At 39.0% G+C, this 22,510-nt stretch overlaps 3 protein-coding genes across 5 annotated transcripts; 2 read left to right on the forward strand and 1 right to left on the reverse strand.

The window, feature by feature from the left end:
* The first annotated feature begins 14 nt into the window (after positions 1–14).
* LOC133457381 (interleukin-17 receptor B) lies at positions 15–7,287 on the forward strand. Of its 2 annotated transcripts, XM_061736597.1 has the most exons (11): positions 15–64; positions 144–223; positions 589–613; positions 1,765–1,878; positions 3,562–3,671; positions 3,844–3,976; positions 4,052–4,087; positions 4,696–4,737; positions 4,855–4,938; positions 5,173–5,447; positions 6,108–7,287. In XM_061736597.1, exons 2-11 carry the CDS (start codon positions 161–163, stop codon positions 6,585–6,587), a joined length of 1,362 nt encoding a protein of 453 aa, XP_061592581.1. In that variant the 5' UTR covers positions 15–64; positions 144–160; the 3' UTR covers positions 6,588–7,287. The 2 variants fall into 2 exon arrangements, with proteins under 2 accessions (XP_061592581.1, XP_061592583.1); XM_061736599.1 differs by lacking the exon at positions 4,696–4,737 and having other exon boundaries at positions 21–223.
* A 353-nt stretch (positions 7,288–7,640) lies between these two features.
* actr8 (actin related protein 8) lies at positions 7,641–14,521 on the forward strand. 2 transcript variants are annotated; one of them, XM_061736595.1, is made up of 13 exons: positions 7,641–7,903; positions 9,049–9,219; positions 9,335–9,445; positions 9,664–9,768; positions 9,855–10,028; positions 10,650–10,743; positions 10,954–11,086; positions 11,207–11,360; positions 11,512–11,607; positions 11,739–11,879; positions 11,970–12,318; positions 12,529–12,692; positions 14,204–14,521. In XM_061736595.1, the coding sequence occupies exons 1-13, from the start codon at positions 7,769–7,771 to the stop codon at positions 14,345–14,347; spliced, it is 1,971 nt and encodes a 656-aa protein (XP_061592579.1). In that variant the 5' UTR covers positions 7,641–7,768; the 3' UTR covers positions 14,348–14,521. The 2 variants fall into 2 exon arrangements, with proteins under 2 accessions (XP_061592579.1, XP_061592580.1); XM_061736596.1 differs by lacking the exon at positions 7,641–7,903 and adding an exon at positions 7,947–7,984.
* An 863-nt stretch (positions 14,522–15,384) lies between these two features.
* On the reverse strand, positions 15,385–17,441 carry selenok (selenoprotein K). Its single transcript, XM_061736600.1, has 4 exons — positions 17,373–17,441; positions 16,337–16,427; positions 15,801–15,875; positions 15,385–15,484 (listed from the first exon to the last, which is right to left on the reverse strand). The coding sequence occupies exons 1-4, from the start codon at positions 17,389–17,391 to the stop codon at positions 15,385–15,387; spliced, it is 285 nt and encodes a 94-aa protein (XP_061592584.1). The 5' UTR covers positions 17,392–17,441.
* Between the last annotated feature and the right edge of the window lie 5,069 nt (positions 17,442–22,510).

Below are 22,510 nucleotides of genomic sequence, written 5' to 3' on the forward strand. Positions count from 1 at the left end.
ACAAATACAGTCCAGGCACAAATACACGAAAAAGTCGGCTTTGGTAGAGTCAACGGGTTTACAGGTCCGTAGTTATTTTTCCACTAAATTGTCTTTTTGTTTTTTGTTTGTTTTAAATAATTCTGTGTCATTATTACTATTAGACCAGGCAAAATCTGACATGTGGGAATTCACACTTATTGTACTTTATTGTGCGGCGACTCAGATGACGTCAACTGAAATTGTAAGTTGTCTTATTTTTATTTTATTTAGTGATGATTAGGGTAGGGTAAGGGCATCCAAATGAGGGGAACAAGTCATTTACCTAAACCAGGGGTAGGTAACCCTGGTCTTAGAGAGCCGCAGTCCTGTATGTTTTAGATGTTTCTCTGCTTCAGCACACCCTGATACAAAGAACTGTGTCATTAACAGACTTGTGCAGACCTGGATGACAAGCTGATGATGACCATTAATTATAATCAGGTGTGATGATGCAAGGCAACACCTAGAACATGCAGGACGGGTCCCGAGGACCAGGGTTGAAGACCCCTGGGTTTGGGTAAAACAGGTAATTTATCTAAACCCTTTGTTTCTTCAATTCCTTTGCAGACAGTGGATTGCCAGGAACACCATTGTAAGTCAATATATTTTACTGAAAAAAAAGATACTTGAGAAGTTGAGATGTATTAACTGCCCTCTGTCTATTGACCATAACTCTGTTAGTTTAAAACACATCAATGTCCCCTCAAAGGCTTGTTTGGAAGGCAACTGGATTTCCTTTTCTTGGTACTTGAAGATATTTCACCTTCCACCCAGAAGGCTTTAGTCATTTGAAACTGACTGGAGATTCATCTTTATTCACCTATATTTGTACAGCCAATTCAAAACAAAAAAAAAACATCTCCAGGCAATTTAGGATTCATTCCAATTATAGCCCTGTTAAATCCAAATTTATTTTAATTCAGTTTATCCAATTCATTCCAACAGAATCAAGATAAAAATTGCATGTAATGTCAAATCGTAAAAAAGGAGTACCTAAGGAGACTAACGAATTGGTTCTAGTCTTCATTTACAATCCCTCATCCTGAGCAAGCCCGAGGCAACAGAGGGGAACAAAAAACACTGACTGACAGAGGTAAAAGTAAAAATGCAGCAGAACCAAACTCAAATTTGAGTATGGTTTAAATTTGTTATCAAATTTGTTATTTGTTATCTGGGTTCAACGACCTGCTTTCGCTTTTGACCAGCCTCCTTGTGCGATGTCTTTGGTCAGGCTCTAGCTGAGTAGTCCCAACTTGACTGGCTGACATGTTTTGAAGCAGGAAAAGTTGAAAATCCCCCAATGTCTGACAAAAGGCAACATAAACAACCCAACCCGCAATTAATTTTAGGAACATATGACAGCAACGCATCCAAAGTCTGTGGAGAGGGAGGTAGAGGGCGGACGCAATGCCTCTGAGTGAAACCAGCGTCCTACTTGACTTAAAATCTTCTTTTGACACGATGGACCATGATGCTAAAGTAGCTAAATGAAGAGCAAAACTGGCGTCAGTGGCATGACTCTGAACAAATCATCATGTTCAGATGCTCACCTTTTCTTTGGGGACTCCCCAAAGGTCTATTATGGGTCCTCTCATTTTCTTTTTGTATGGTACACCTGGGCATGTCATAGCGTGATCCAATTGATGTACCTTGATGTACCCCCCCCCCCCCCCCCCCTCCCCCCCCCCCCCCCCTTAAAAAATGCTTTTATTTCATGACAATGAGCCCAACTGTTGTTTTAAGTTTTTCCCAATACTAGCATTCATGCACCATCAAAAGTGGCTGGCTTGATAGTGGACTTGGTGACAGATGACGAAAAAGACGTCCTCAACATAAGCTGGGCAATCAACATCGATGGTAAGAGGCAGGAATTCTTTATTTTATTAACCTTAACTTAAAGATAATTTCCCCCCTGTAGTTGTACATTGGATATGTATACATACAGTATCTTCATTGTTAATGAAAAGGAAGCCACATCAACTTTAAATTCTAAAGTTTTACATGCCATGACATTAAAAAAAAAACTAAAATGGGTCTTTACCAAATCTTAAAATTACATAAATACAACCTCAAATGAATCGCTGTGTCCTTGCTGATTTAAAACTGAGTAAATTCCCATAGCAGTATTCTACGTGAAAAAAGTAGGCCCTTAATACTTTCATAAGAATTAAGAGTGTAAATTAATCTGGTGCTACTTATCAAATGGACTTGATTAAATGATCACCAGCACCATTATGAAAATATATAGTTTGGAAGTTTGATTTAGTGAATTGTTGCTGCTTATCCACCTGGACGGAGACATGAGTTCATAAACAATTCAGAGTACCGGTAAATCGTTCTACAGTAATAAAGCTTATTTGCAAGTGGAAGTTGCAGGATTTCACAGGTACAGACATCCCAGCAAAATTCAGATTAAAGCAGGCATGTCTGGCCATATTTCAGATCACTTGGAACAAAACCAGATAGTTTATAAACTCAAACACCTCATTGTGCTGTCAAGAAAAGTGGTATAAACATTTATTAGGGCTTGTCTTGCAGCTGCAGGAATGGTCCACGGCGCAGTTGTTGAAACAAGTATAAAGGCGTTTGCGTTGTAGTATTCTTATGTGAAATGTGATGCTTTCTGTCTTAAGGTGATATCTTGGTCAAAACAGGGTGACGCAAAAAGAAATTGATACCAAATACAGAAACACATCTGCAACAGAGGCTGAAAATGAACAGCAGTTGAAGTAGCCAAGACTCAAAACGGCAACCTCAAAGAGATAAAGCAACTTTCCAAAGAAGAGTGAGCCGAGATTCCCGTAAGACAATGTGAAAGACTGATGAAGTCACACAAGAAACCATGACCTCGAGTTCACTGCTGGTGTAGGTGCTTATTCTAACCGTTGAATTATGGGGCACATTTTTCACAAGCTGCTGTAGTCATGTCCATTTTCATCATAATATGAGGTTTGGTACAGCAAAGGTCCTTATTTTAATAAAAAGGACAAGAAAAAAATGCTGTGTGGGCAGGAATTCAGAAAAATAAATACAAAATACCCCTGAAAAAGGAAGGGAGCAAATAAGATGCAAAAAAAAAGAGACCAGGATACAAAATAGGCAGGATGTTAACAAGCAAACAGAAAGGACTTAAAGACAGACGGACCAGCAGGGAGGAAGGGAAAGACAGGACCAAGGCCTGAGGGGACACAGGTCCTAACAATCAGGATAATTGGATAAAGGAAAGTAAAAAAAAAAAAAAAAAAAAAAAAAAGAAGAACAAAACACACAGGGACAAACTTTCAAAACACATTAGGGAACAGACCACAATCACAGACCAAACCTAAAGAACCGAGCAAAACACAAGAAAAAAACCCCCAAAAGCCAGTGAAGATATGTCCTGTTCACCGAAAAGAATGCCGTATACTTGGAAGAAAAATACTGCAGTTTTTTCCCCAGTCACTTAAGATCAATGTCATGAATGCTTATGTGTAATACCTAAAGTTCGGCAGTGACTGACAGGCGTTAAAACCTCTATAAACCATCATTCTTTCTCTGCAGCTAGTACCAAAAACCTGGAGGGCACGCGGATCGACATTTCGGGGGAAGCAACCCTGCTCTGTAAATACAGCCCTCCTTTTGCTAAAGCAAACCTCACTGGGTTGAAGCAGGTATCATGGAAAGGGTCTTCTTTTTTTTTTAAAGAGAACTGCACATTTTATGTGTATAATCAGTGTTTGTGTGGACATCATGAGTGTTAAATCATGATCCATGTAAAAGAGCAATAGATACTGTAAAGTTGGTGGTTTTTTTTGTTACAACTGTCATCTTTTCAAAATCTAGGAATGGTTTCATCATCCAGTAAAAGTAAGCTATGGTTCTTACAACATAGAGGTATCCAATGAGCCGTTGCCACCATTGGGGAGCGGGGGTACTTCAGAGTCTAAAAGTCTTGTGGTCCCTCGTAGAAAACAGAGTTAGTAAAATCTATTATTAATATTGTTTCAAATTCAGTGTACTGTAAGTGTTTAAACCTTGTATTTCTTTGTAGGACATGTTACAACCATGTCTACGACAGTAACTACAGGTGAGCGAATCGATTTGAATGCATCTTTCCATTTTTCAACCTCAGTTAATCCCGTTCAGCGTTGTTGAGTCTTTCAGTGGCTTTCAGTTCTGTAGTCCTGAATTTATTTTATTTGCTCTCTGTGTAAGGTCACATTTGCAAATGAGCAAAGAAATTATGAAATTAATTTACTCTCATCAAAAAATCTAACTACTGTATGTGTCAGTTTAGAATGAACTGGCAAATTTATTGTTATTAATGGAAATTGTCTGCATATAATTTATAGATTTCCAAAAGTGACTCCATTGTTTCAGCTTCAAAGCATTTTATGTAGCAGTACCGCTTCTGACCACACGGGGGCACATACATCTGCTGCGCTGATGGGAAAGCCACTGACCAAACACTGTTAATGAGTGGGGACAGTCGACCTGTCTCGTAATGCCAGACACAATAAGTGCAGTCTGTTGTGTCTTCACCAGTGAATGACAGATTAATTTTATTTTTGATATGCTGCCACCATGTGGTCATAAATAGTATTGCTACACAGTGACATAAATATATAACAGTTCACATTGCACATTGCACATATTCTGTCATTGCAAATCCTTTTTTTCATCTTTTCACTCCAGTTAAGACCACTACTGAGACCACTAGTGAGCCCATACCTCCATGTGAGACAGTTACTCAAAAGGATTTTCACTGCTTACTTTCAAATAAATCTAATTCAGTCTCCACTAAATCATGTCAGCTAAATAGCATGTGTTTTGTGTTGTTGTTTATTATTGCAGACTTTAGACTTTCTGGCCTGAGAATTGTGATCATCTTGGGAGTACTGGCAGTTTTGATGATCCTTAGTTCCTGCTACTTCATCTGTAAATATATCCATCCTTCCTTTCAACATCTCCACCCACTCCACCTATTCAGAGATGTATATTATATTATTAGTATTCATTGTATATAACTACAGTAAATTAATTGAAATTTTGGATAGAAGTACTCACTTGTGTCAAGCTTAATTGATGCAGATTGTAGAGATTGTGTGTGATTCTGCCTGCTTGCACTCCAGATAACTAACATCTCCTCTCTGATGGCCTCGTTCTCCGCAGATAAAAAGTGTGGAGCCTCATTTTTGGGTTTCACAGAGCTTCCTTCATTTTCCAAAGACCCTGTCCCTGTGCTGGTCGTCTACCCCGCCGAGAACGCTGTATTCCAGCAGGCCGTGGTGGCCCTGGCAGAGTTTCTGCAGCGGGACGGTGGCTGTCGCGTCGCCATCGACATGTGGCAGCAGGAGAGGATTGCGGAGCTGGGGCCCATGCGCTGGCTAGCAGAGCAGGCTGACGCTGCACACTGCGTGCTCATTGTGTCCCCGCGGGTAGAAACTGTAAGTGTTGTTTTTCTTTTTTGGTGTTTTTTTTTTGCCTTTGAAATTTTTTGGTTGGAAATGTTATTTTTTCAAATGACCCAGACTCCATTTGGATTGTTTGAAATGGTTTAAATCATAATGTAGTGGCTATTTGTCCCCCAGGTGAAGTATTAAAAAAAAAACCTCAAAAGTATCAAACTATAATAAACTGAATCAAATCAAACGGCCACCGAGACACCTAGGGAATTAATTTACGCAGGGTATAACAAAGTCCATTGTCCAGGCAAAAAATAAAGTTTCTTGAAGTTTATTTCACTGGCAAACAAACAAAAAAAGAACAATAGCCCTTTGCCGCCTCTCTTGCCCCGGTAAAAAACCATCTGCCCTCTCAGGTGCCTCACCTGTGTCTTCCCAACCCCTACACTCACCCGGTGCACTCCAGCTACCCAGTACCTTCAAAATAAAAGCATGGTTAAGTACCAAAATAAACTTAATCAATACTAATATCATAAACAAACTAAAGGTGTGTTCCCAGAACTAGACACCAAAAACTAACTAAACACATAATAAACAAGTACATGAACTGTGTCACATTTAAGGGAAGCAGTAGCTTTAAAATATCCTATATATATATATATCCATATAAGATGCTGACATTTTAATCTTTTCTTCTCCCAGCCTTCCTCGCGGCTTCGGCCCTCTTCTCCGGACCGAGGCCTTCCAGGGATTTCCATCCCAGCGGCGGCTCATGACCTTTACCTCCTGACTCTTAACATGGTGGCGAGCCACGCAAAGAGCGCCAACAAGCTGTCCAGGTTCAGGGTGGTGCAGCTGAATGAGCGGGACAGCCGGGTTTGCGCGTTGCCTCCAGAACTAAGGGCATGCAAGACTTTTTGGTTGATGAAGGATTTGGACAAACTTTGCAGGACTATTCATGCCCAGAAGCAGGTTGAGAAAAGTATATCCTGCTTGAGGTTTAGATCAGGGCATTACTACGGTAAAAAGAGCACGTTGAAGTTGGGGGAAGCTGTGGAAAGGCAAAGGGGACTACATCCAAGTATCTCAAGAGAGAAGCAACCGCCACTGTTTGAACACATGGGAAGAAAAAACCTGACTAATAAATGTGTTGATGCCACTAATGGTTTGTTTTATGAATAGTTTGCTTTAGACTTCTTAATCTGTTGTTAACCAGCTCAGAATCTGCTAGATGGGAACATTATGCCATTAGAAGCCTCTGTGGGTCTCGTTAATGAGACAATGCAAAGACTGAGGGTTTTAAATTATTGCAGATGTGAGCTGCAACGGCTGCAGTGAAATAGTTCTGTGTATAAGTGAAGAATAGAAAAATCCCAAGAACGGTGGAGATGAGCCAAGCTGACCCTAAATCAGTCCAGACACATACCATACACAGCAGGGTGAGACTATTTAAAAATGGTTTAGTGTTTCAGTTTTACTGAAGAATGAATCCACATGTTCAGTGGCTCTATTGTGTGAGGATGTCTTATGAAACGCACTACTACACTTTTCCCTATATATGTTTTAAATATTTTGTGGACATGTTTTATTTTATTAATGCATTCTATTTTTTTAAACGTGTTTCTTTAATTAATTAACTCAAAACTCAAAAAATGGCATGCAGTGTCAGAATCCGGGTCACTGACTCTAGATAACTTGCTGTTGAAAGTACCTAATAAACCTTTTACTTTTTTTAAACTTTTTGATGAGAATATTTGTTGGATTTGTAAATTTTCTTGTAAAATCAAAACAAGCCAGCATATGTTAAATTGTGCAAACTATAATGTTTAGTTAATTTAATTGTATCATCTAATTATCAAGTTATTCAATTTTTCCGCTCTTCTTTGAACTTAAAAAAAAACTAGTTAAAACAAGAATCATTTTTTGTATTGTTTTACAAAGCTATGATACCTAACTGTGATTTTCTCACTTACCACCCTTGTTGTAAACAGCCTTTTTTGTACGTGTTCGTTTAAATGTTAATAAAATAAAAAAATACAATTTATTAAAATAAAAATTTGATTTCTAGGTTGCTGGCTGAAAATGTTCCGTTGCATTATGTGGAAATCGCATTAGTAGGCATTTGTTATATATTCTTTATTAAATAAACGTGAAGAAAAAAAATATAAATAAAAAATAAAAAGGACGTTTCTTCTGACCAATAGAAATAGCAGTTTGGCAACACGTGACCAAACACGGAAGTGGCTGCAGGCTTCAACCAACTTTCCGCTTCAGATGTGTTTCTAAAGAGCACAAACGCGCGAAGCAAAAGATCAGGACGTCTTCAAATCTTAGTATTTGCTCTAAAACGGCAATTAATTACAATGACTCAGGCTGAGAAAGAGCAGGACAACGGGAAAGAGAAAGAGAAGGAGCGAGAGAAGGAGAAAGAGAAAGAGCAGCAGCGTGGCGTGAAAAGACCCATCATCCCTGCAACCATCCCTGAACCTCAGCAGGAGGCGAGTAACACTAACATTATCCTCTAAAACTGAGATATGGATGTCTGCAATGTTGCAACCATCCCTGAACCTCAGCAGGAGGCGAGATTCTGATTATCCTGTAAAACTGACAAATAAAATGTCAGTAACATTGAATCTGTAGTTGTTTCTGTGCTTGTTATTTGTTAAATCGTGCACAGAGATCTGCTTAATTTGACCCCAACTGGTCACCAAATGAAACCTGAACACTAGAAACTGAGTTTACTTTACTACATCATGACTACGTGATTAAATAAACAACAGAGAGACAGATAGTAACAGCTACACTAAGTAAGTAAGTAATTGAGGGAGAGGTACAAGGCTTTATAGACAGTAGATTGTATTCTGCTTGCAAGGTTTATTTGAATAGAATAGTTGAACTGAATTCATAGTTTAGACAACTGTGTTACACTTTTATGTTGCCACGGGCAGTATTATAACTACTTTAAAAAATGATGAAGAAATGTTTGGACTGGAACATTAACTAGGTAATGGAGATCACTGCCTGACTTATGGGTCTAAATCCGTACTAGACTTTACTGCAAGCTATGTCAAATTATTATGAAATAAGTTAAATGATTACTTCTGGAGGATGTTTTATTCAGATGTATTATTTTGAAGAAGAAATAAAAGAAGAAGTGCACAGTTATGAAAAAAATAATAATAATTTGACAGCTAAGTTTTATGGCTTTGAAAAATACTGTAAAAAATACATAAATAAAATGAAATTGTTATAATTAATGCTAAGTTTTTGAGCTCAAGTAGAAGAGAAAAAAAAACTGAAATCACTTGATAAATTGGAATAATAAGCCAAAGCATTACAATTTGCACAATTTATCTCTGTTGACTTTTATGATGATGTTAATTGGTATTGTTTATATTGTTGTGTAATATAATAACATTTTATAAAGCTATGGAAGTACCGTCTTTTACCTGCTTATTTCTTTTAGTATCTAGAAATGTGCAAGATTTAAAAACTTTTTTTTACCAATGCAAATTACAAGATGATTGCACATTTTTTCCCTCATTGTTCAGTGACACCCTGTTGTTGTTTTTTTTCTCTAAATAATTATCTGTCACTTGTTAGTCTGTTCGGTGATAATCTTGTATTTTTCTTTCTTTTACAGCAAATACAGAGCAATTTCGTGGTTGTGATCCACCCTGGTTCAAGAACGCTCCGCATTGGCCGCGCAACAGACAATCTTCCAATTGCGGTCCCTCATGTGATTGCTCGCAGACATAAGCAAAGTGGACAACCGAGATATGAAGACCCGTGGCTGCTGAGAGAAGGCTTAAATGTAAGTAACTCTTCACAAAATACTGTCAGTTCAGCTTGTTTTATTCCATTATTGTTAGAATACCGTTTTTTTTTCTCATTTCCATTAATTTTACTCTCTCCTTCATGTCCAACAGAAACCAGAGAGTAATGAACAGAGGCAGAACGGGCTGAAGATGGTGGACCAGGCCATCTGGTCAAAGAAGATGTCAAACGGTGTGCGAAGGACTCCAGTGTCTGCCGAACAGGTTTGTTTGTGAGAGTGAATCCATGAAGATGATTCTCCAACATTCACAAACAGAAGAAAAGTGATTGATTACTAGGTCAAGGAATAAAGAGATAGTCAAGTGGTGGACATCTTAAGCTTTTTTTTTTTTGCAATTTAAATGGCTATGAGAAACAGGCTTGATGCTTTTTATCTGTTTAAATGTATCTTTTTCTCTCCGCTTATTGTGCTCATGTTCAGGCAAGAGCATATAACTGTCAGATCCGTCCAGCCGTACTAGACAGCAGCTCCAGGGTAAAGTGGACAAACACAGTCCATCATCCTCCTTATCTGGTGGGAGAGGAGGTCAGTGCATGTATTCAAGCAGAAACATAACGTGTATAAACTCTTTACATTTCCTTAAGTCTTTGTTTACTCGTACCATGTTGCAGGCTGTTTACGTGAATCCATCGGACTGTTACAACATCCACTGGCCTATGGTTAGAGGGCAGCTCAACGTGCATTCTGGTCCCGGAGGCTCTCTGACCGCAGTCTTGGCGGATCTTGAGACGATCTGGGGTCACGTTATTCAGAAGCACCTGGAGATTCCCCTGAAAGATTTGAAGGTTTGTCATAAGAGCGCCAGCTGTAGGAAAACACATTTTAAAAAAGAGGACGTGTGACGAAAGGGTACAGCACAGGAGGGAAGGACGCAATGTGGCAAACTGCATCCATGATATACAGGATAAAGACAATTTTGACAGCCGGCTTTGGATAAAAGCACAGAGATTCACAAAACTGTCACTTCAAAGAAACTTTTTACAGTGAAAGTAGACAAAAAGAACTACTGCTTTTTAAATCCACCTGTTCTTTTCATGTCAAAGCTTTCCAGTTTATGTCACAATATGTCTTCAAGCTCATGATTTAAGGCCCAGGAAAGTGGGACATTGCCACAACCAGCTTCACGGTCTCAGTGTTCTGTCAGGTTTTCTGTTATTAGATGCATAAATGGACGTCACAGCGAGCTGCAGCCAAGGAACACTGGGCTCGGCTCGCTGCCACATGGAGACATTTTTTACCAGCCGACATAGAAAAGAAAGAGCCCCAGAGTTTAGCACTTCTCCCACTGCTTCCTATCTGATAGTTCCCTTTTGGAGCTCTGCACAAAACATTCAAGTCGAACTACACTGATGATGGAAGTTCTTTCTTGCATTAATGCTTTGACCTTTTTTTGCTTTGGTTGGCAGTATTACAGATGCATTCTGTTGGTTCCTGACATCTCCAACAGACAGCACATCAAGGAAGTTGTAAACATGCTGCTGCTTAATATGGGCTTTTCAGGTACTACACACATATATATATATATATATATATATATATATATATATATATATATATATATATATATATATATATATATATATATATATATATATATAACTGTACACAAGACTCTTAACATGCACACAAACTGTTTAATGGTTTAGTAGGTTAAAGTAAAATCTTTATCGCTTGTCATCCATTCCATTGCGCACATGTGTGTGTGTGTAGCAATCATTGTGCACCAGGAGTCGGTGTGCGCTACATTTGGCAGTGGGTTAAGCAGCGCCTGTGTGGTGGATGTTGGTGACCAAAAGACAAGTATCTGCTGTGTTGAGGATGGAGTATCCCATCGGAACTCCAGGTGAGGCTGCTCGTACAAAAAAACCCCAGAGCGCCGTTGTAGATGACTAAAGTGGAAGTTAAACATTTTGTCTCTTTTTTTTTTATTTATTTTTTTACATTTTTTGTTTTAATCCTGCAGGTTGTGTTTGGCGTACGGCGGCTCCGATGTGACCCGCGCTTTCTTCCAGCTCCTGCAGAGGGCAGGATTTCCCTACAGAGACTGTCAGCTGTCCAACAGACTGGACTGTCAGCTGCTGCAGCATCTGAAAGAAACCTTCTGCCATCTAGATCAGGTGTGTGCCAGTGGAGGGGATGTGTCTGGGCTTTTAGTGTTCCACTACACTGATTAATCACTGCTAACTGAAGTTGTGTGCAAGAACTGATGAAGAATTTTACTCCAACTTAAACCATTTCCTTATTATTCTTGTACATTTTTCTCAAAAGGACATATCAGGGTTACAAGATCATGAATTTCAAACACGGTTGCCAGAAGCTCCAGCTCTACTGTATCAGATTAGACTTGGGGATGAAAAATTACAGGTTGGTATGAGAATTTAGAAAAAAAAAAAAAAGCTATTCAAGCTTTTCACATTCAGCCATTTCTGATTTCCATTGTTACCTTCACCTGTGACACTAATGTTTTGAGGCTTTTGTCTGTGCCTCCTCTGTAGGGACCCATGGGCCTTTTCTACCCAGCCACATTTGGCATCGTGGGTCAGAAGATGACATCACTTCAGTACCGTTCCCAAGGCAACTCAGAGGATCCTCACGATGAACACTACCTGCTGGCTACGCAGAGCAAACAGGACCAGGTAAAACACAGTTAGTGCGTTAAAAGAAATGGAACTGATTAAGGCAAATGATATCTGATTCTCATTTCTCTTTTTTTTCTTCCTCACCAGTCTTCCAAATCATCTGCAGACCGAAAGGCTGTTTCCAGACCAGGTGGAGGTTTGGATGGTGACATGAGCAGTCAAGGAGGGATTGGGGAGATGTCGAACCTGCCCCGGGGCTGTGGAGGGGGAGGTGGTGGCAGCGGAGGAGGAGCAGGAGGAGGAGGAGGAGGAGGAGGAGGAGGGGTACAGGGGGAGATGGAGCTGGGCTCTGCCCAGGGAGAGTGTCTGATGGGGGCGGGAGAGACAGAAGAGCCCATGTCTATCCACCTCTCCAGGAAAACTGCCATCATGAGCCAGTTCGAGAGCAAGGCATTGGGGCTAGACAAGGCAATCCTGCACAGCATCGACTGCTGCGGTAAGGAAGTTCATGACAGGAGGAGAGGAGCAAGTAGTAAACACAGCATGATTTAGAAAAGAGAAAATGAAATACTGATGAGAATACTCTTAATCAAGTATATCGTAGTGTCCTAAAACAAGGCAGAAGCAAATGTTGCAGGAGACAAAGTCGGCTGCTTCAGCACTGCTCAGGGTGCCGTTTTAGTTCACTTTGTTTCTTTGTCGACAGCATCGGACGAAACCAAACGTAAAATGTACAGCTCCATCCTGGTTGTGGGAGGAGGACTCATGTTTCCTGGTGCTCAGGAATTTCTGCTTCATCGCATCATCAACAAGATGCCGCCATCCTTCAGAAGACTGGTCGACAACGTGGAAGTTATCACACGCCCAAAGGTAACTCAGGATACAGGCTACATATGAGAATAGTTGGATGTCCCTTCCGTTTTACATAAATAAATAAACATTATCAGGATTCTAAAAGTAAACAAAGAGCCCAGTTATTAAATATAGTCTTCAGTTTATTAAGAACGTGCTCCGGTATTCTACGTCTGTGAGCCCCTTCTGAAGCTACCAGTAGTTGGACAGAAGCATGAAGGAGCTTAGATCTGAATGAGGGCTCTTTGTTTCTGGACTACTTTGTTGGTTGACTCTTTCTGTGTAGGGCGACTGCACACTTAGGGCCAGTCCCAATACACCCACTACCCCTACTTTTCAGCCCTACCCCTAAATTTTGCGCGTTCCCGTGAGGGTAGTGGTGTCCCAATTCCTCTTTGCATGTAGGGGTAATGGGCATAACGAGGGGTAGGGTGTATGAATCTAGCCCTTGAGAGCGAGGGATTTCAGATGCTGACTCACCGACCGAGGGCTAGAGAAAATTTCCCAGAATGCTTTACGTCATCATTTGCAGACTGAATCAAACAAAAAAACATGGCGAACATTTCTCATTTTCAGTGAATAAAATCAATATTTTGAGTTAGTTTCTGCATAAAAATGCGTTTTGATTACATTTCTAGCGAGAAACATATATTTTACTTTCATAATATTCACTCAGTGAATGTACATAATCACTCGCTTGCCCGTTGTTGCAAAGTTTTTTCAGATCTCGCCAGAATAAAGGCTGATTTATGGTTCCGCGTTACACCAACGTCGATTTAACGCGGAACCAGCTGCTGCTCCCGAGCCGGCGGCTCTTCTTATCCCCGAAAACATCGGAGCAAATTTCTTAACAGGTGTTATTTGGATAAACTGAGCCCAGGTTGGGGATCTTAACGGTTACTTTTATGCCTGAAAAAATATTAAAACTTAATAAAGTGGCGTATTAACAGCGCTACAGCGGAAATTAAAACAGCTTTTAGCTCTCGGCTTCCTGATATGGTGTGACCACGTATGTGCAAACGTAACTACGCAGTCGCTTACGTACCCGAACGTAAACCACGCAGTGACGTAGCAAGTGGTGTCCCAATCCCTAGGGAAGATTACAAAGCCGTACGCCTTGTGGCTTCATTTTGAGGGCTAGTGGTAGTGGGTGAGGGATAGATGTAGTGAGTAGGCTGAACATTGGGATTGGCCCTAAATCTATCTTTTTACTAAAACTGGCCATGGATTAGTGGAGTCCATTCTTTTTTTTACCTTTTGTCTACGCTTTAATTTCTCTGTCCTTTGGAAAAATCCTTTATTCATGCCATGATCCATGCTAGATTTGTTTGACAAAAAAAAAAACTCCTCACACCTGACTTTAAAAATGCTCCAATATATCAATCTAACAGGCTAACACATAATCATCACTCACAAAAATCCAGTACTTTAAGAATAAAGTATATTATTTAAATCTGATAGTTGTTGGTTATATTTATGCAGATTTACTTAAGTGATCCTCTCATGAAGTGCATGTTTGTATGCTGTAGGATATGGACCCCCAGCTGATAATGTGGAAGGGGGGAGCAGTACTGGCATGCCTGGACACCACGCAGGAGATGTGGATCCACCAGAGGGAGTGGCACCGCTTTGGTGTTCGAATGCTGCGGGAAAGAGCTGCCTTTGTCTGGTGAAGCAAATTAAACGGAACAATTCAAGGGGAGCAGCTGTGCTGTGAGTTCGTTATAACCCAGATGTGACCACCGTCGTCTAACTTTACAGCTTGTTGTCATTATGTAAATAATTCTGCACTTTGTTGTTGTTCATGACTGTTTGAAACTGTAAATAAACGATGCTTAATAATTATTTATCTGGACACAAAATCACAAATTCTTTAACTTTATTACTTTAGATGATAATTTATTAGCTGGTCTGGGAGTAATGAAATGAGACAATAGTACTAGTAAACTTTTATTTATAAAGAAATATCTAAAGCAAAGAAATCAATTAATCCAAGAAGATAAGTTTATCAGTGAATAATGTACTTGTGAACTTGAAGAATTAAAAAAAAAAAAAAGGAACGCAGGGCGCTGCTGTATCAGCCATTCTGGCCCCCAAATGTGGGAATTCCCAGAGAGGCGTCAGGAAACTGCTTGTAGCAGTGGCAGCTGGGGAAGAGGGGCTTCAGCACTGTGTCTGCAACATCTCTGTGGTCTCAGACACTGTGCACCGCCCACGCCTACACTGGATGTGTAGGCGTTTACCTAGAGAAGTGAAGATGAGACAGCAGTGACTATATTAATATATAAATCTTGGATTATTAAAACAAATTGAGTCATAATTTCATTTTAAAGACTTAGGGGTCAGAACCCCAGCTTGCTAAAACATCATGCAAAGTAAGAAGTCACTGATTTGATGAGAGCGCAGAGCACAAACAAATAAGAGGCTGGACAGCTAAATTAACATACTGCAGTGTAATCAAGGATGTACTAACAACTATAGGTCAGAATTTGGACATAATGTTTTGTTGCAACAATGTACGCCACAAAGTTACCAAGATTACATTCTATTGGTAAAAAAGAAAGAAAATGAACTAACATGCAACCTTATTTCCATATTGACTTCACTGTACACATTAATTCATCAAGACTTCATAGGTAAAATGTACAAATAAAAGCAACAGGTTTTTTTTTTTTTTTTTAATGCATTGTTCAAAAAGAAAAAAGAATCCTCACCTTCCTCATCCTCCTCCACCCATTGGGGGAGGAGTGGGACCTGCACCATGGACTATTCTTCCCATTCGTCTTCTACCACCAGGGGGACCAGGAGGGCTGCAAGAGCAAGCAACAGTCAAAAATACCCTGGGGAACAGTGGTGACATAACGGCTAATTCCAGCTAAAATGAACAAGAAGGCAGCAAAAGTAGCTCAACTCTTCAGTTCTCAGTAGAAAAAAAATCACTGGGTTATGAATATTTGTAAAAAGCTAGATTAAAAATATATATAAAACGTACACACTTTGAGATGTGTTTCAAATTTAGCTGCTTAAAATGTCAAATAAAAAAAAAAAAAAAAAAAAAAAGGACCCATAATGGGCATGTCCTCACAGTGCACACGTGGCAGTACAGATATGACTGCTGGGACTTACCCTCTGCCATCAGTGAAGCGTGATGAAGCGGTGGTCCCGTCCTTTGATAAGTCGGGGTGAATCATTGTCTTAAAACTGGTAGAAAACAAAGAAGGTCAGCGTGGACAGTTGTGTCATACAATAAAAAAAGAAAAGCTTGCTTTTTAAAAAATAAATACATTTAAAAAGCAAGCTTTTCTTTTCATTTTCAGTGTCTGACAGGACACCAACAAATCAAAAAATATTCTGATCCAACTTAAATTGAGATGACCAGAACCAAAACTCTAAACATCAACGTTGTCAGTGATGAATGAGTACTGAAATTATTTTGGCTCTTAAATTGATGTTGCTGTGAACTCTTCTTTCCTCGTTTGACAACTTTCAACACTAAACCACAACTCTACCATATAAAATATGTAAAAAGTCAGAACTTACAAAGTAAAAAGTACATTATTAAAAGATTATGCCACTTAGGGAAACATGTTGATTGTTTCTAAACATGACAACCACTCTAAACTGTCTGTTTATGTTAATATTCGTGTGACTTATTGACTTACAAGAGGCTGAAAAATTCAACTGCTGACCAGAAGAGATCAACCAGTAATGAAAGTCTCCATGGTGACTGCGCCCTGCTGTCCAGGACCTGACCTGGAACACAAACAGGTGATGATGAGACTGGAAAAAAAAAATATATATTTCTCACTCTCTCACTCTCACACACACACACACACAAACGACTGTCTCAGAAAATTAGAATATTGTGATAAAGTCCTTTTATTTTCTGTAATGCAATTAAAAAAAAAACAAAAATGTCATACATTCTGGATTCATTACAAATCAACTGAAATATTGCAGCAAGCCTTTTATTATTTTAATATTGCTGATTATGGTTTACAGTTTAAGATTCCCAGAATCTTCACATTTTTTGAGATAGGATATTTGAGTTTTCTTAAGCTGTAAGCAATGATCAGCAATATTAAAATAAAAAAAGGCTTGCAATATTTCAGTTGATTTGTAATGAATCCAGAATGTATGACATTTTTGCATTACAGAAAATAAAAGGAATTTATCACAATATTCTAATTTTCTGAGACAGTCTTGTGTGTGTATGTACACACACACACACACACACACACACACACACACACACACACACACACACACACACACACACACACACACACACACACACACACACACACACACACACACACACACACCTTACATACATCTGTCATATTCAAGCCATCATTGTAACAATTCCTCTTCAAACGCAGTTAATTGTACTGTGTCGCGCATATTCAAATAGTCAAACTGGTCTTATTATTGGTCAGGACATTTGGCATGTATGAACCGTGTTGGAATATGAAGCAACGTGACCTTATTGTTGGTATCGATCACTCATTGATAGAAACCCTCACAGCTGCGCAGACTCAGCTAGGCTAAGCTAACTGGCTAATTGAGCCTTGTAATCGCCTAACACGATACCTTACATATAGTGTGTTTAAAAATCTTATATACATTGTTGTAGCTAGGCAGAAATATATACCCTATATGTGATAAGTCGTTTTTGAGTCAGGAAAAATCACTCACCGTTGGACACGTAAACCATGTTCGAGAAGTCGCAGCTGTGTTTACGCTGACGGTCGCTTCCGGGTCGGTTTCCTCTTTCTATTGCGCATGCGCAACCTTTGATCCAACAAGATTCAAGTTAGTTTATTAAAACTATTATCATAATATTTATTATTTAAAAACCGACCCGGTTCTGGATAAGCGGAAGAAAATGGATGGATTGATATTTAAAAAATGTATAATAAAAACTTAAAACTGTTGACCACATCAAACTTATGATGACTTGTGTATATTTGTAGAAAAAATAAAAAAATAAAACAAATATTGTTTGGAAAACACCCTGTGCATATGGAGTAATTCAATTCAATTCTATTTTATTCATATAGTGTCTATTCCAACAGAAGTTGTCTCTAGGCGCTTTCCAGAGACCCATAACATGACCCCCGAGCAATTATTACATAAACATAAACAATGGCAGGTAAAAACTCCCCTAGTGGGAGAAAAACCTTAAGCCAAAAAAGTGGCAAGAAAAACTTCCCTTTAGGAGGAAAGAAACCTTGAGCAGGACCAGGCTCATAAGGGGTAACAGTATACAATATGCAATATTGTATACTGTTACTGTTAGAATATGCAATGTGCAGTGTAGGAGAAAAGTATGTTTCAATTAACCATAAAATAAATAAATGAATAAAGTAGCAAGATGAATTCTTAGGTGTACAACTCTTTCCACATTCAGATTCTTACAAAGCTTATAGTCATCCCAATAGAGCCTGCTTTACACTTACTGAAAAACAAAACTGAAAGGCAAGGCAAGGCAAGTTTTTTTGTATAGCACAATTCAACAATAATGTGATTCAAATTGCTTAACAGAGACATTAAAAGCATGAAAATAAAATAGAAAACTAAAAGTTGTGCAAAAAACGTTCAATATTTTTGGAATTTATGTGGACTCAAACCAGATGGGACTCCAACCCAAGTAGAGTTTCCATGAATCAAACCTGAGGGGCTCTAACCCAAACACATTTTACAAGAATTAAAACTGAAGGACTCTAACCCAAAAATAATTTACAAGAATTTTAGTTTTGTTTTGGGGAACTTCTTTGCTGTTTTCCTCTTTTGTATCACCAGATTCATCATACATACAGACATCTGGTGATGTCTGCTTTTGCCCTCCCATCGCCGCCTTATTGTCCCCAAACTCTTTCACAGAGCATCTTCTGTTCTTAACTGTCTCCCTCTGTGCTCATTCCCCTTCTTCAAGTACCAAGAAGAGTCAGCAAAGTCTATCACCATCTGTTCTTCCAGGCTCCTGTCCTTAGTACCTTACTGTCCATCTCTTCATCTCCTTTCCTCTCACCAACAGGGCCATTCAAGACTCCTTTAACCCCCTCTCTCAATGTTTGTCATCATCCCTCCAATTTCTATATTCTTGCTTATCATCCTGACACTCTTTTCACCTCTTGTATGTGTTCTTCCTTCAAAACCACCTCAACATCATTTCTTCTATCATAATAAAACACATCACAGAAAAACAGTTTGTATCCTCCTCCAAAGTTTCTAGCCTTGTTGCCTTTCTACCTAGCTTCCTGGACACACAGAATATCCAGCTTCCTTCTCTGCATCATATCAGCGAGCTTGCTCCTGTCAGTCTATGAATCCACATTTAAAGTTCCTCCTAAACTGCTGCCATTCCTCATCTGTCGCTGTATTCTGACACAATTTATACATTTCTGTCTAAAACAAAAGGGTCAGTATGAATTGGATAAATACATATGGACATAGTGGTGGCAAATAGGTGTATAATGACTGCCAGTTGTATTATTAATAATGAGAGACCTACGTTTTTGTACTTCTATGATATGCTGTATACATTTGTATAAATAACCTGTTCAGATTTTGATTTAAGAACTCCGTTTTTTAACCTAACCAACCATTTTTGCGTGTGTGCATGTAATGTGCGTCATGTGTGAATGCAGTCGTGGTGCATTTCATCAGTAATAAAAAGAAACTGCTATTTTTTTATTTTCTTGACAAGTTCCTTTTAAAGCCACCAGAGGGCAGCAAAGACAACATAATCACTTAAAAGTCTTTGAGTGAGGAGTTTATAAAACATCTGTCAGCACTTCTCTAAGAATTCAAGACGGAACGTTTGCAAATTTCTAGATGTTTGAGATTCTAAATGGTCATTACTTCTTTCTCTTCAACAAACTCACTAAATCATAATGTATTTGGAAACACATCCATTGATCTGCCACTTATCTGAGTTCAGTGCCTGATTTCAATAACATCAGGAGCAAAAGCAAAAAAGTTGATTAGTTGTATAATCTTCTCTATATATACACATTTATCTCTGTATTCTCTTTTCAATTGATTTGGGGTGGGGTTTGCACTGTGTCTTGTTGGTTTGCACTGTTGCCTCACAGCGAAAAAGGTTCCTGGTTTGAACCCCAGCTGGAGATGTTGAGTCGGCATGCTCTTTGTTTACGCGGGTTTTCTTCAGGCACTGCAGACTTCAGACTGCTCAGGGAAAAGGGAAGTAACATAAATACCTGATGGTTTTGGGTAGTTGAATGTTATTTATTTACAAAAGTAAAGTTGTAATCAGAACCAAACAATTACTGCTAAACAAAACAACCAAACAGAGTTTCCTTTACAGAGGTAATCAACCCAAAACAAGCCACTACTATGTTCATGAGGCACGAAGGCCCAGGAGCACCGCCAGTTTCTGATGCTCCTCTTCCCCCTGAGTTCTGGTCTGTTGGCTCTTTATAATCCAAGACTGCCTCTTCCTGATTGGTGGATTAGCCGATGACTCCTCCCCACAGCAATCAGCGTTATCCAGTTTAGGCGGACTGCATGCAGCAATCAATAAATCAATCAATCAAATCAAATAACTTTATTTATATTTGTGTTTTTATGTTATAATTTAAATTTAGACATTGCCCCCTGCACAAAAAGCAAGGTAACCGACTCCAGATTTATAAACCAACCTGATTGTGAGTTTTTGTCCATATGTGGCCCTGCGGTGGACGGCCAACCTGCCCAGGGTGGACTCGGTTTTCTCCCAAGCAGAGCTGGGATAGACTCAGCAGATCCTGGTGACCCCGAATAGGAATAAGGTACCGGTAATAAAGATAATGGATGGATGATTCTCGGGTGCACAAATAAATTGTATTTGTCTGTAGCTGAATCAGTAATTTCAGGTTACAGATCCTTTTAATTGGCTCTTTATTGATCCAGTGTCTTGATTTGTTTGTAGCCCTTTTGAATTCATCTTTCTGAATGTATAACACCCCACTTGTGCCCTTTGAAATAACTCTGTTGAAAAAAATACAACAAATAAAAGAAAAACACACATAAACAAATGAAAAATAAGAAGTGTTAAAATTAAGCAGAAATCTAGAAACAGATGCTGCGTATCTGGAATATAAAGCTGAGATTCAAATGGATAAGTAAATTCTGCTTTGCAACTGAATTTAGTCATAAGAAAACTGATTTAGGCACAAAATCACATCAGCATGAAATGAAAAGATTGACTTCCTATCCCTCAAAACACTGTTATTGTTCCTGATTATTCTTCTCTGATTATACTGTATGATGGAAAGCAGCAAAAACATCTAATGTGCTAAAACTGGAGAAAAGTTTACTTTCAGCTTAGATCACAGTTTAGATCACAGCTATGGTGCAAAAAAAAAAACAACACAATAAACCACACAACTTGTCCAGGCTGGATTAAGAAGTGTTTTGTGGTGGGTTTTTTTCATCATTACAGTCATGATTATGTAGATGTCTTTAATCTAATTTGATTTTATATTGCAGTGCCCTCAGCTACAGTACATCAACTATTGGACAGTATTACACACGTGAAGGGAGTGAGGGGCAGGGAAAGGCTGAAAGGGGTTCAGGAGGAGAAGGAAAATGAGAAAAAAGGAAAGATGATAGACAAAAGGTGAAAAATGACGTGAGAAGAATAAAAGTTCTCCGACTTGGAGAGAAAGTTCTGGAAGTTATTGCTGAAGATCAATCGATTGTGATAATTTGAAGAACCATAAAAACAAAATGCAAAGTGACTTTTAAATCTCTTCTTTTTAGTGATGGAGTGCAGTGTTGGTCATTTATGTTTCTAACGTTTTCAAGGGGAAGAGTTCATGACCTCTGCTTCTATAGAACTGGACCAGCGCTTAAATATGAATGACAAAATAGACAAGAGTCAGCAAACCCATATTAACCAGTTCAACGGTTCCATAGAAGGTTCAGGGAGTCTCGGCCTGAACTCTCATGTAAAACGATGCTGCCAGAAGAATTCCCTGCTCTCATTAGTGAATAGCGGTGGAGGACTAGTTAGAGTGAAAGTGCAGCGTCTTGTATTGCAAAAATTGTATTTTCAAGGATTTCAGCATTTTCATGAACTGTTTAAATTTCATGGCCATCCTTATTTGTTGGAGCCAGAATACAATATTTCCTATTGCTTGGTTTATTATATTAACAGAAGCATCTATCCGCCACACATCTTACAATTAACTCACAAAACACACACTTGACCTCAATACAGTGGTGTACACACACACACACACACACACACACACACACACACACACAGATACATGAACACACACTCATCCATCATTTTGACATCCAGTTGCTGGTCAAACCCACATACACTTACTAACACACTTGTGATGCTAATGCTCTCCCACTTTGGTTGTGTTTTCATAAGACTGTAATGGATGAACCTCTCAGTGTTGAGTAGCAGGGGTCAGCTATCTTTCACACTTTCAACATACTCATGTCTCTACACGAAAAACACAGAAGTTCACACACTCGGCTCTTCTTATCTTCTCACTCTTTCAGGTAAAAAAAAACGAAGCAAAAACAAAAGGGCAACTGCACATTTTCATGTTGCGTGCATGTGAAGAATTGACATCTTCTGTCATCTCAGCTGACTGCTGAGTAAAAGCTTCACTGAGTCGGACCGAAGACTGAAAATGACAGAAAAGAATGTTTGTATTTTAGTATGAAATGTCGTATACTAGTATATGCATGTATAAAACCCCCATTAAAAAGTCCATACTCATGGAGCATGAGTATGTTTAGGTAAGAGTTTATATCTTCTCGGTAGGATTCAATGTATTTACAAATATATATGCATATTAAGCTAT

Source organism: Cololabis saira, chromosome 12 (genome assembly GCF_033807715.1).
Source record: "Cololabis saira isolate AMF1-May2022 chromosome 12, fColSai1.1, whole genome shotgun sequence".
Classification (NCBI taxonomy): Eukaryota; Metazoa; Chordata; class Actinopteri; order Beloniformes; family Belonidae; genus Cololabis; species Cololabis saira.

Excerpts from the sequence above, each read along its gene's own strand:
- LOC133457381 (XM_061736597.1), top strand. The coding sequence starts at position 161 with ATGTGGGAATTCACACTTATTGTACTTTATTGTGCGGCGACTCAGATG. Across the intron at positions 224-588 it reads AGATGACGTCAACTGAAATT|ACAGTGGATTGCCAGGAACA; the intron begins GTAAGTTGTCTT and ends ATTCCTTTGCAG. Across the intron at positions 4,738-4,854 it reads TAGTGAGCCCATACCTCCAT|ACTTTAGACTTTCTGGCCTG; the intron begins GTGAGACAGTTA and ends TTATTATTGCAG.
- actr8 (XM_061736595.1), top strand. The coding sequence starts at position 7,769 with ATGACTCAGGCTGAGAAAGAGCAGGACAACGGGAAAGAGAAAGAGAAG. Across the intron at positions 12,319-12,528 it reads GCACAGCATCGACTGCTGCG|CATCGGACGAAACCAAACGT; the intron begins GTAAGGAAGTTC and ends CTTTGTCGACAG. Across the intron at positions 12,693-14,203 it reads AAGTTATCACACGCCCAAAG|GATATGGACCCCCAGCTGAT; the intron begins GTAACTCAGGAT and ends TGTATGCTGTAG.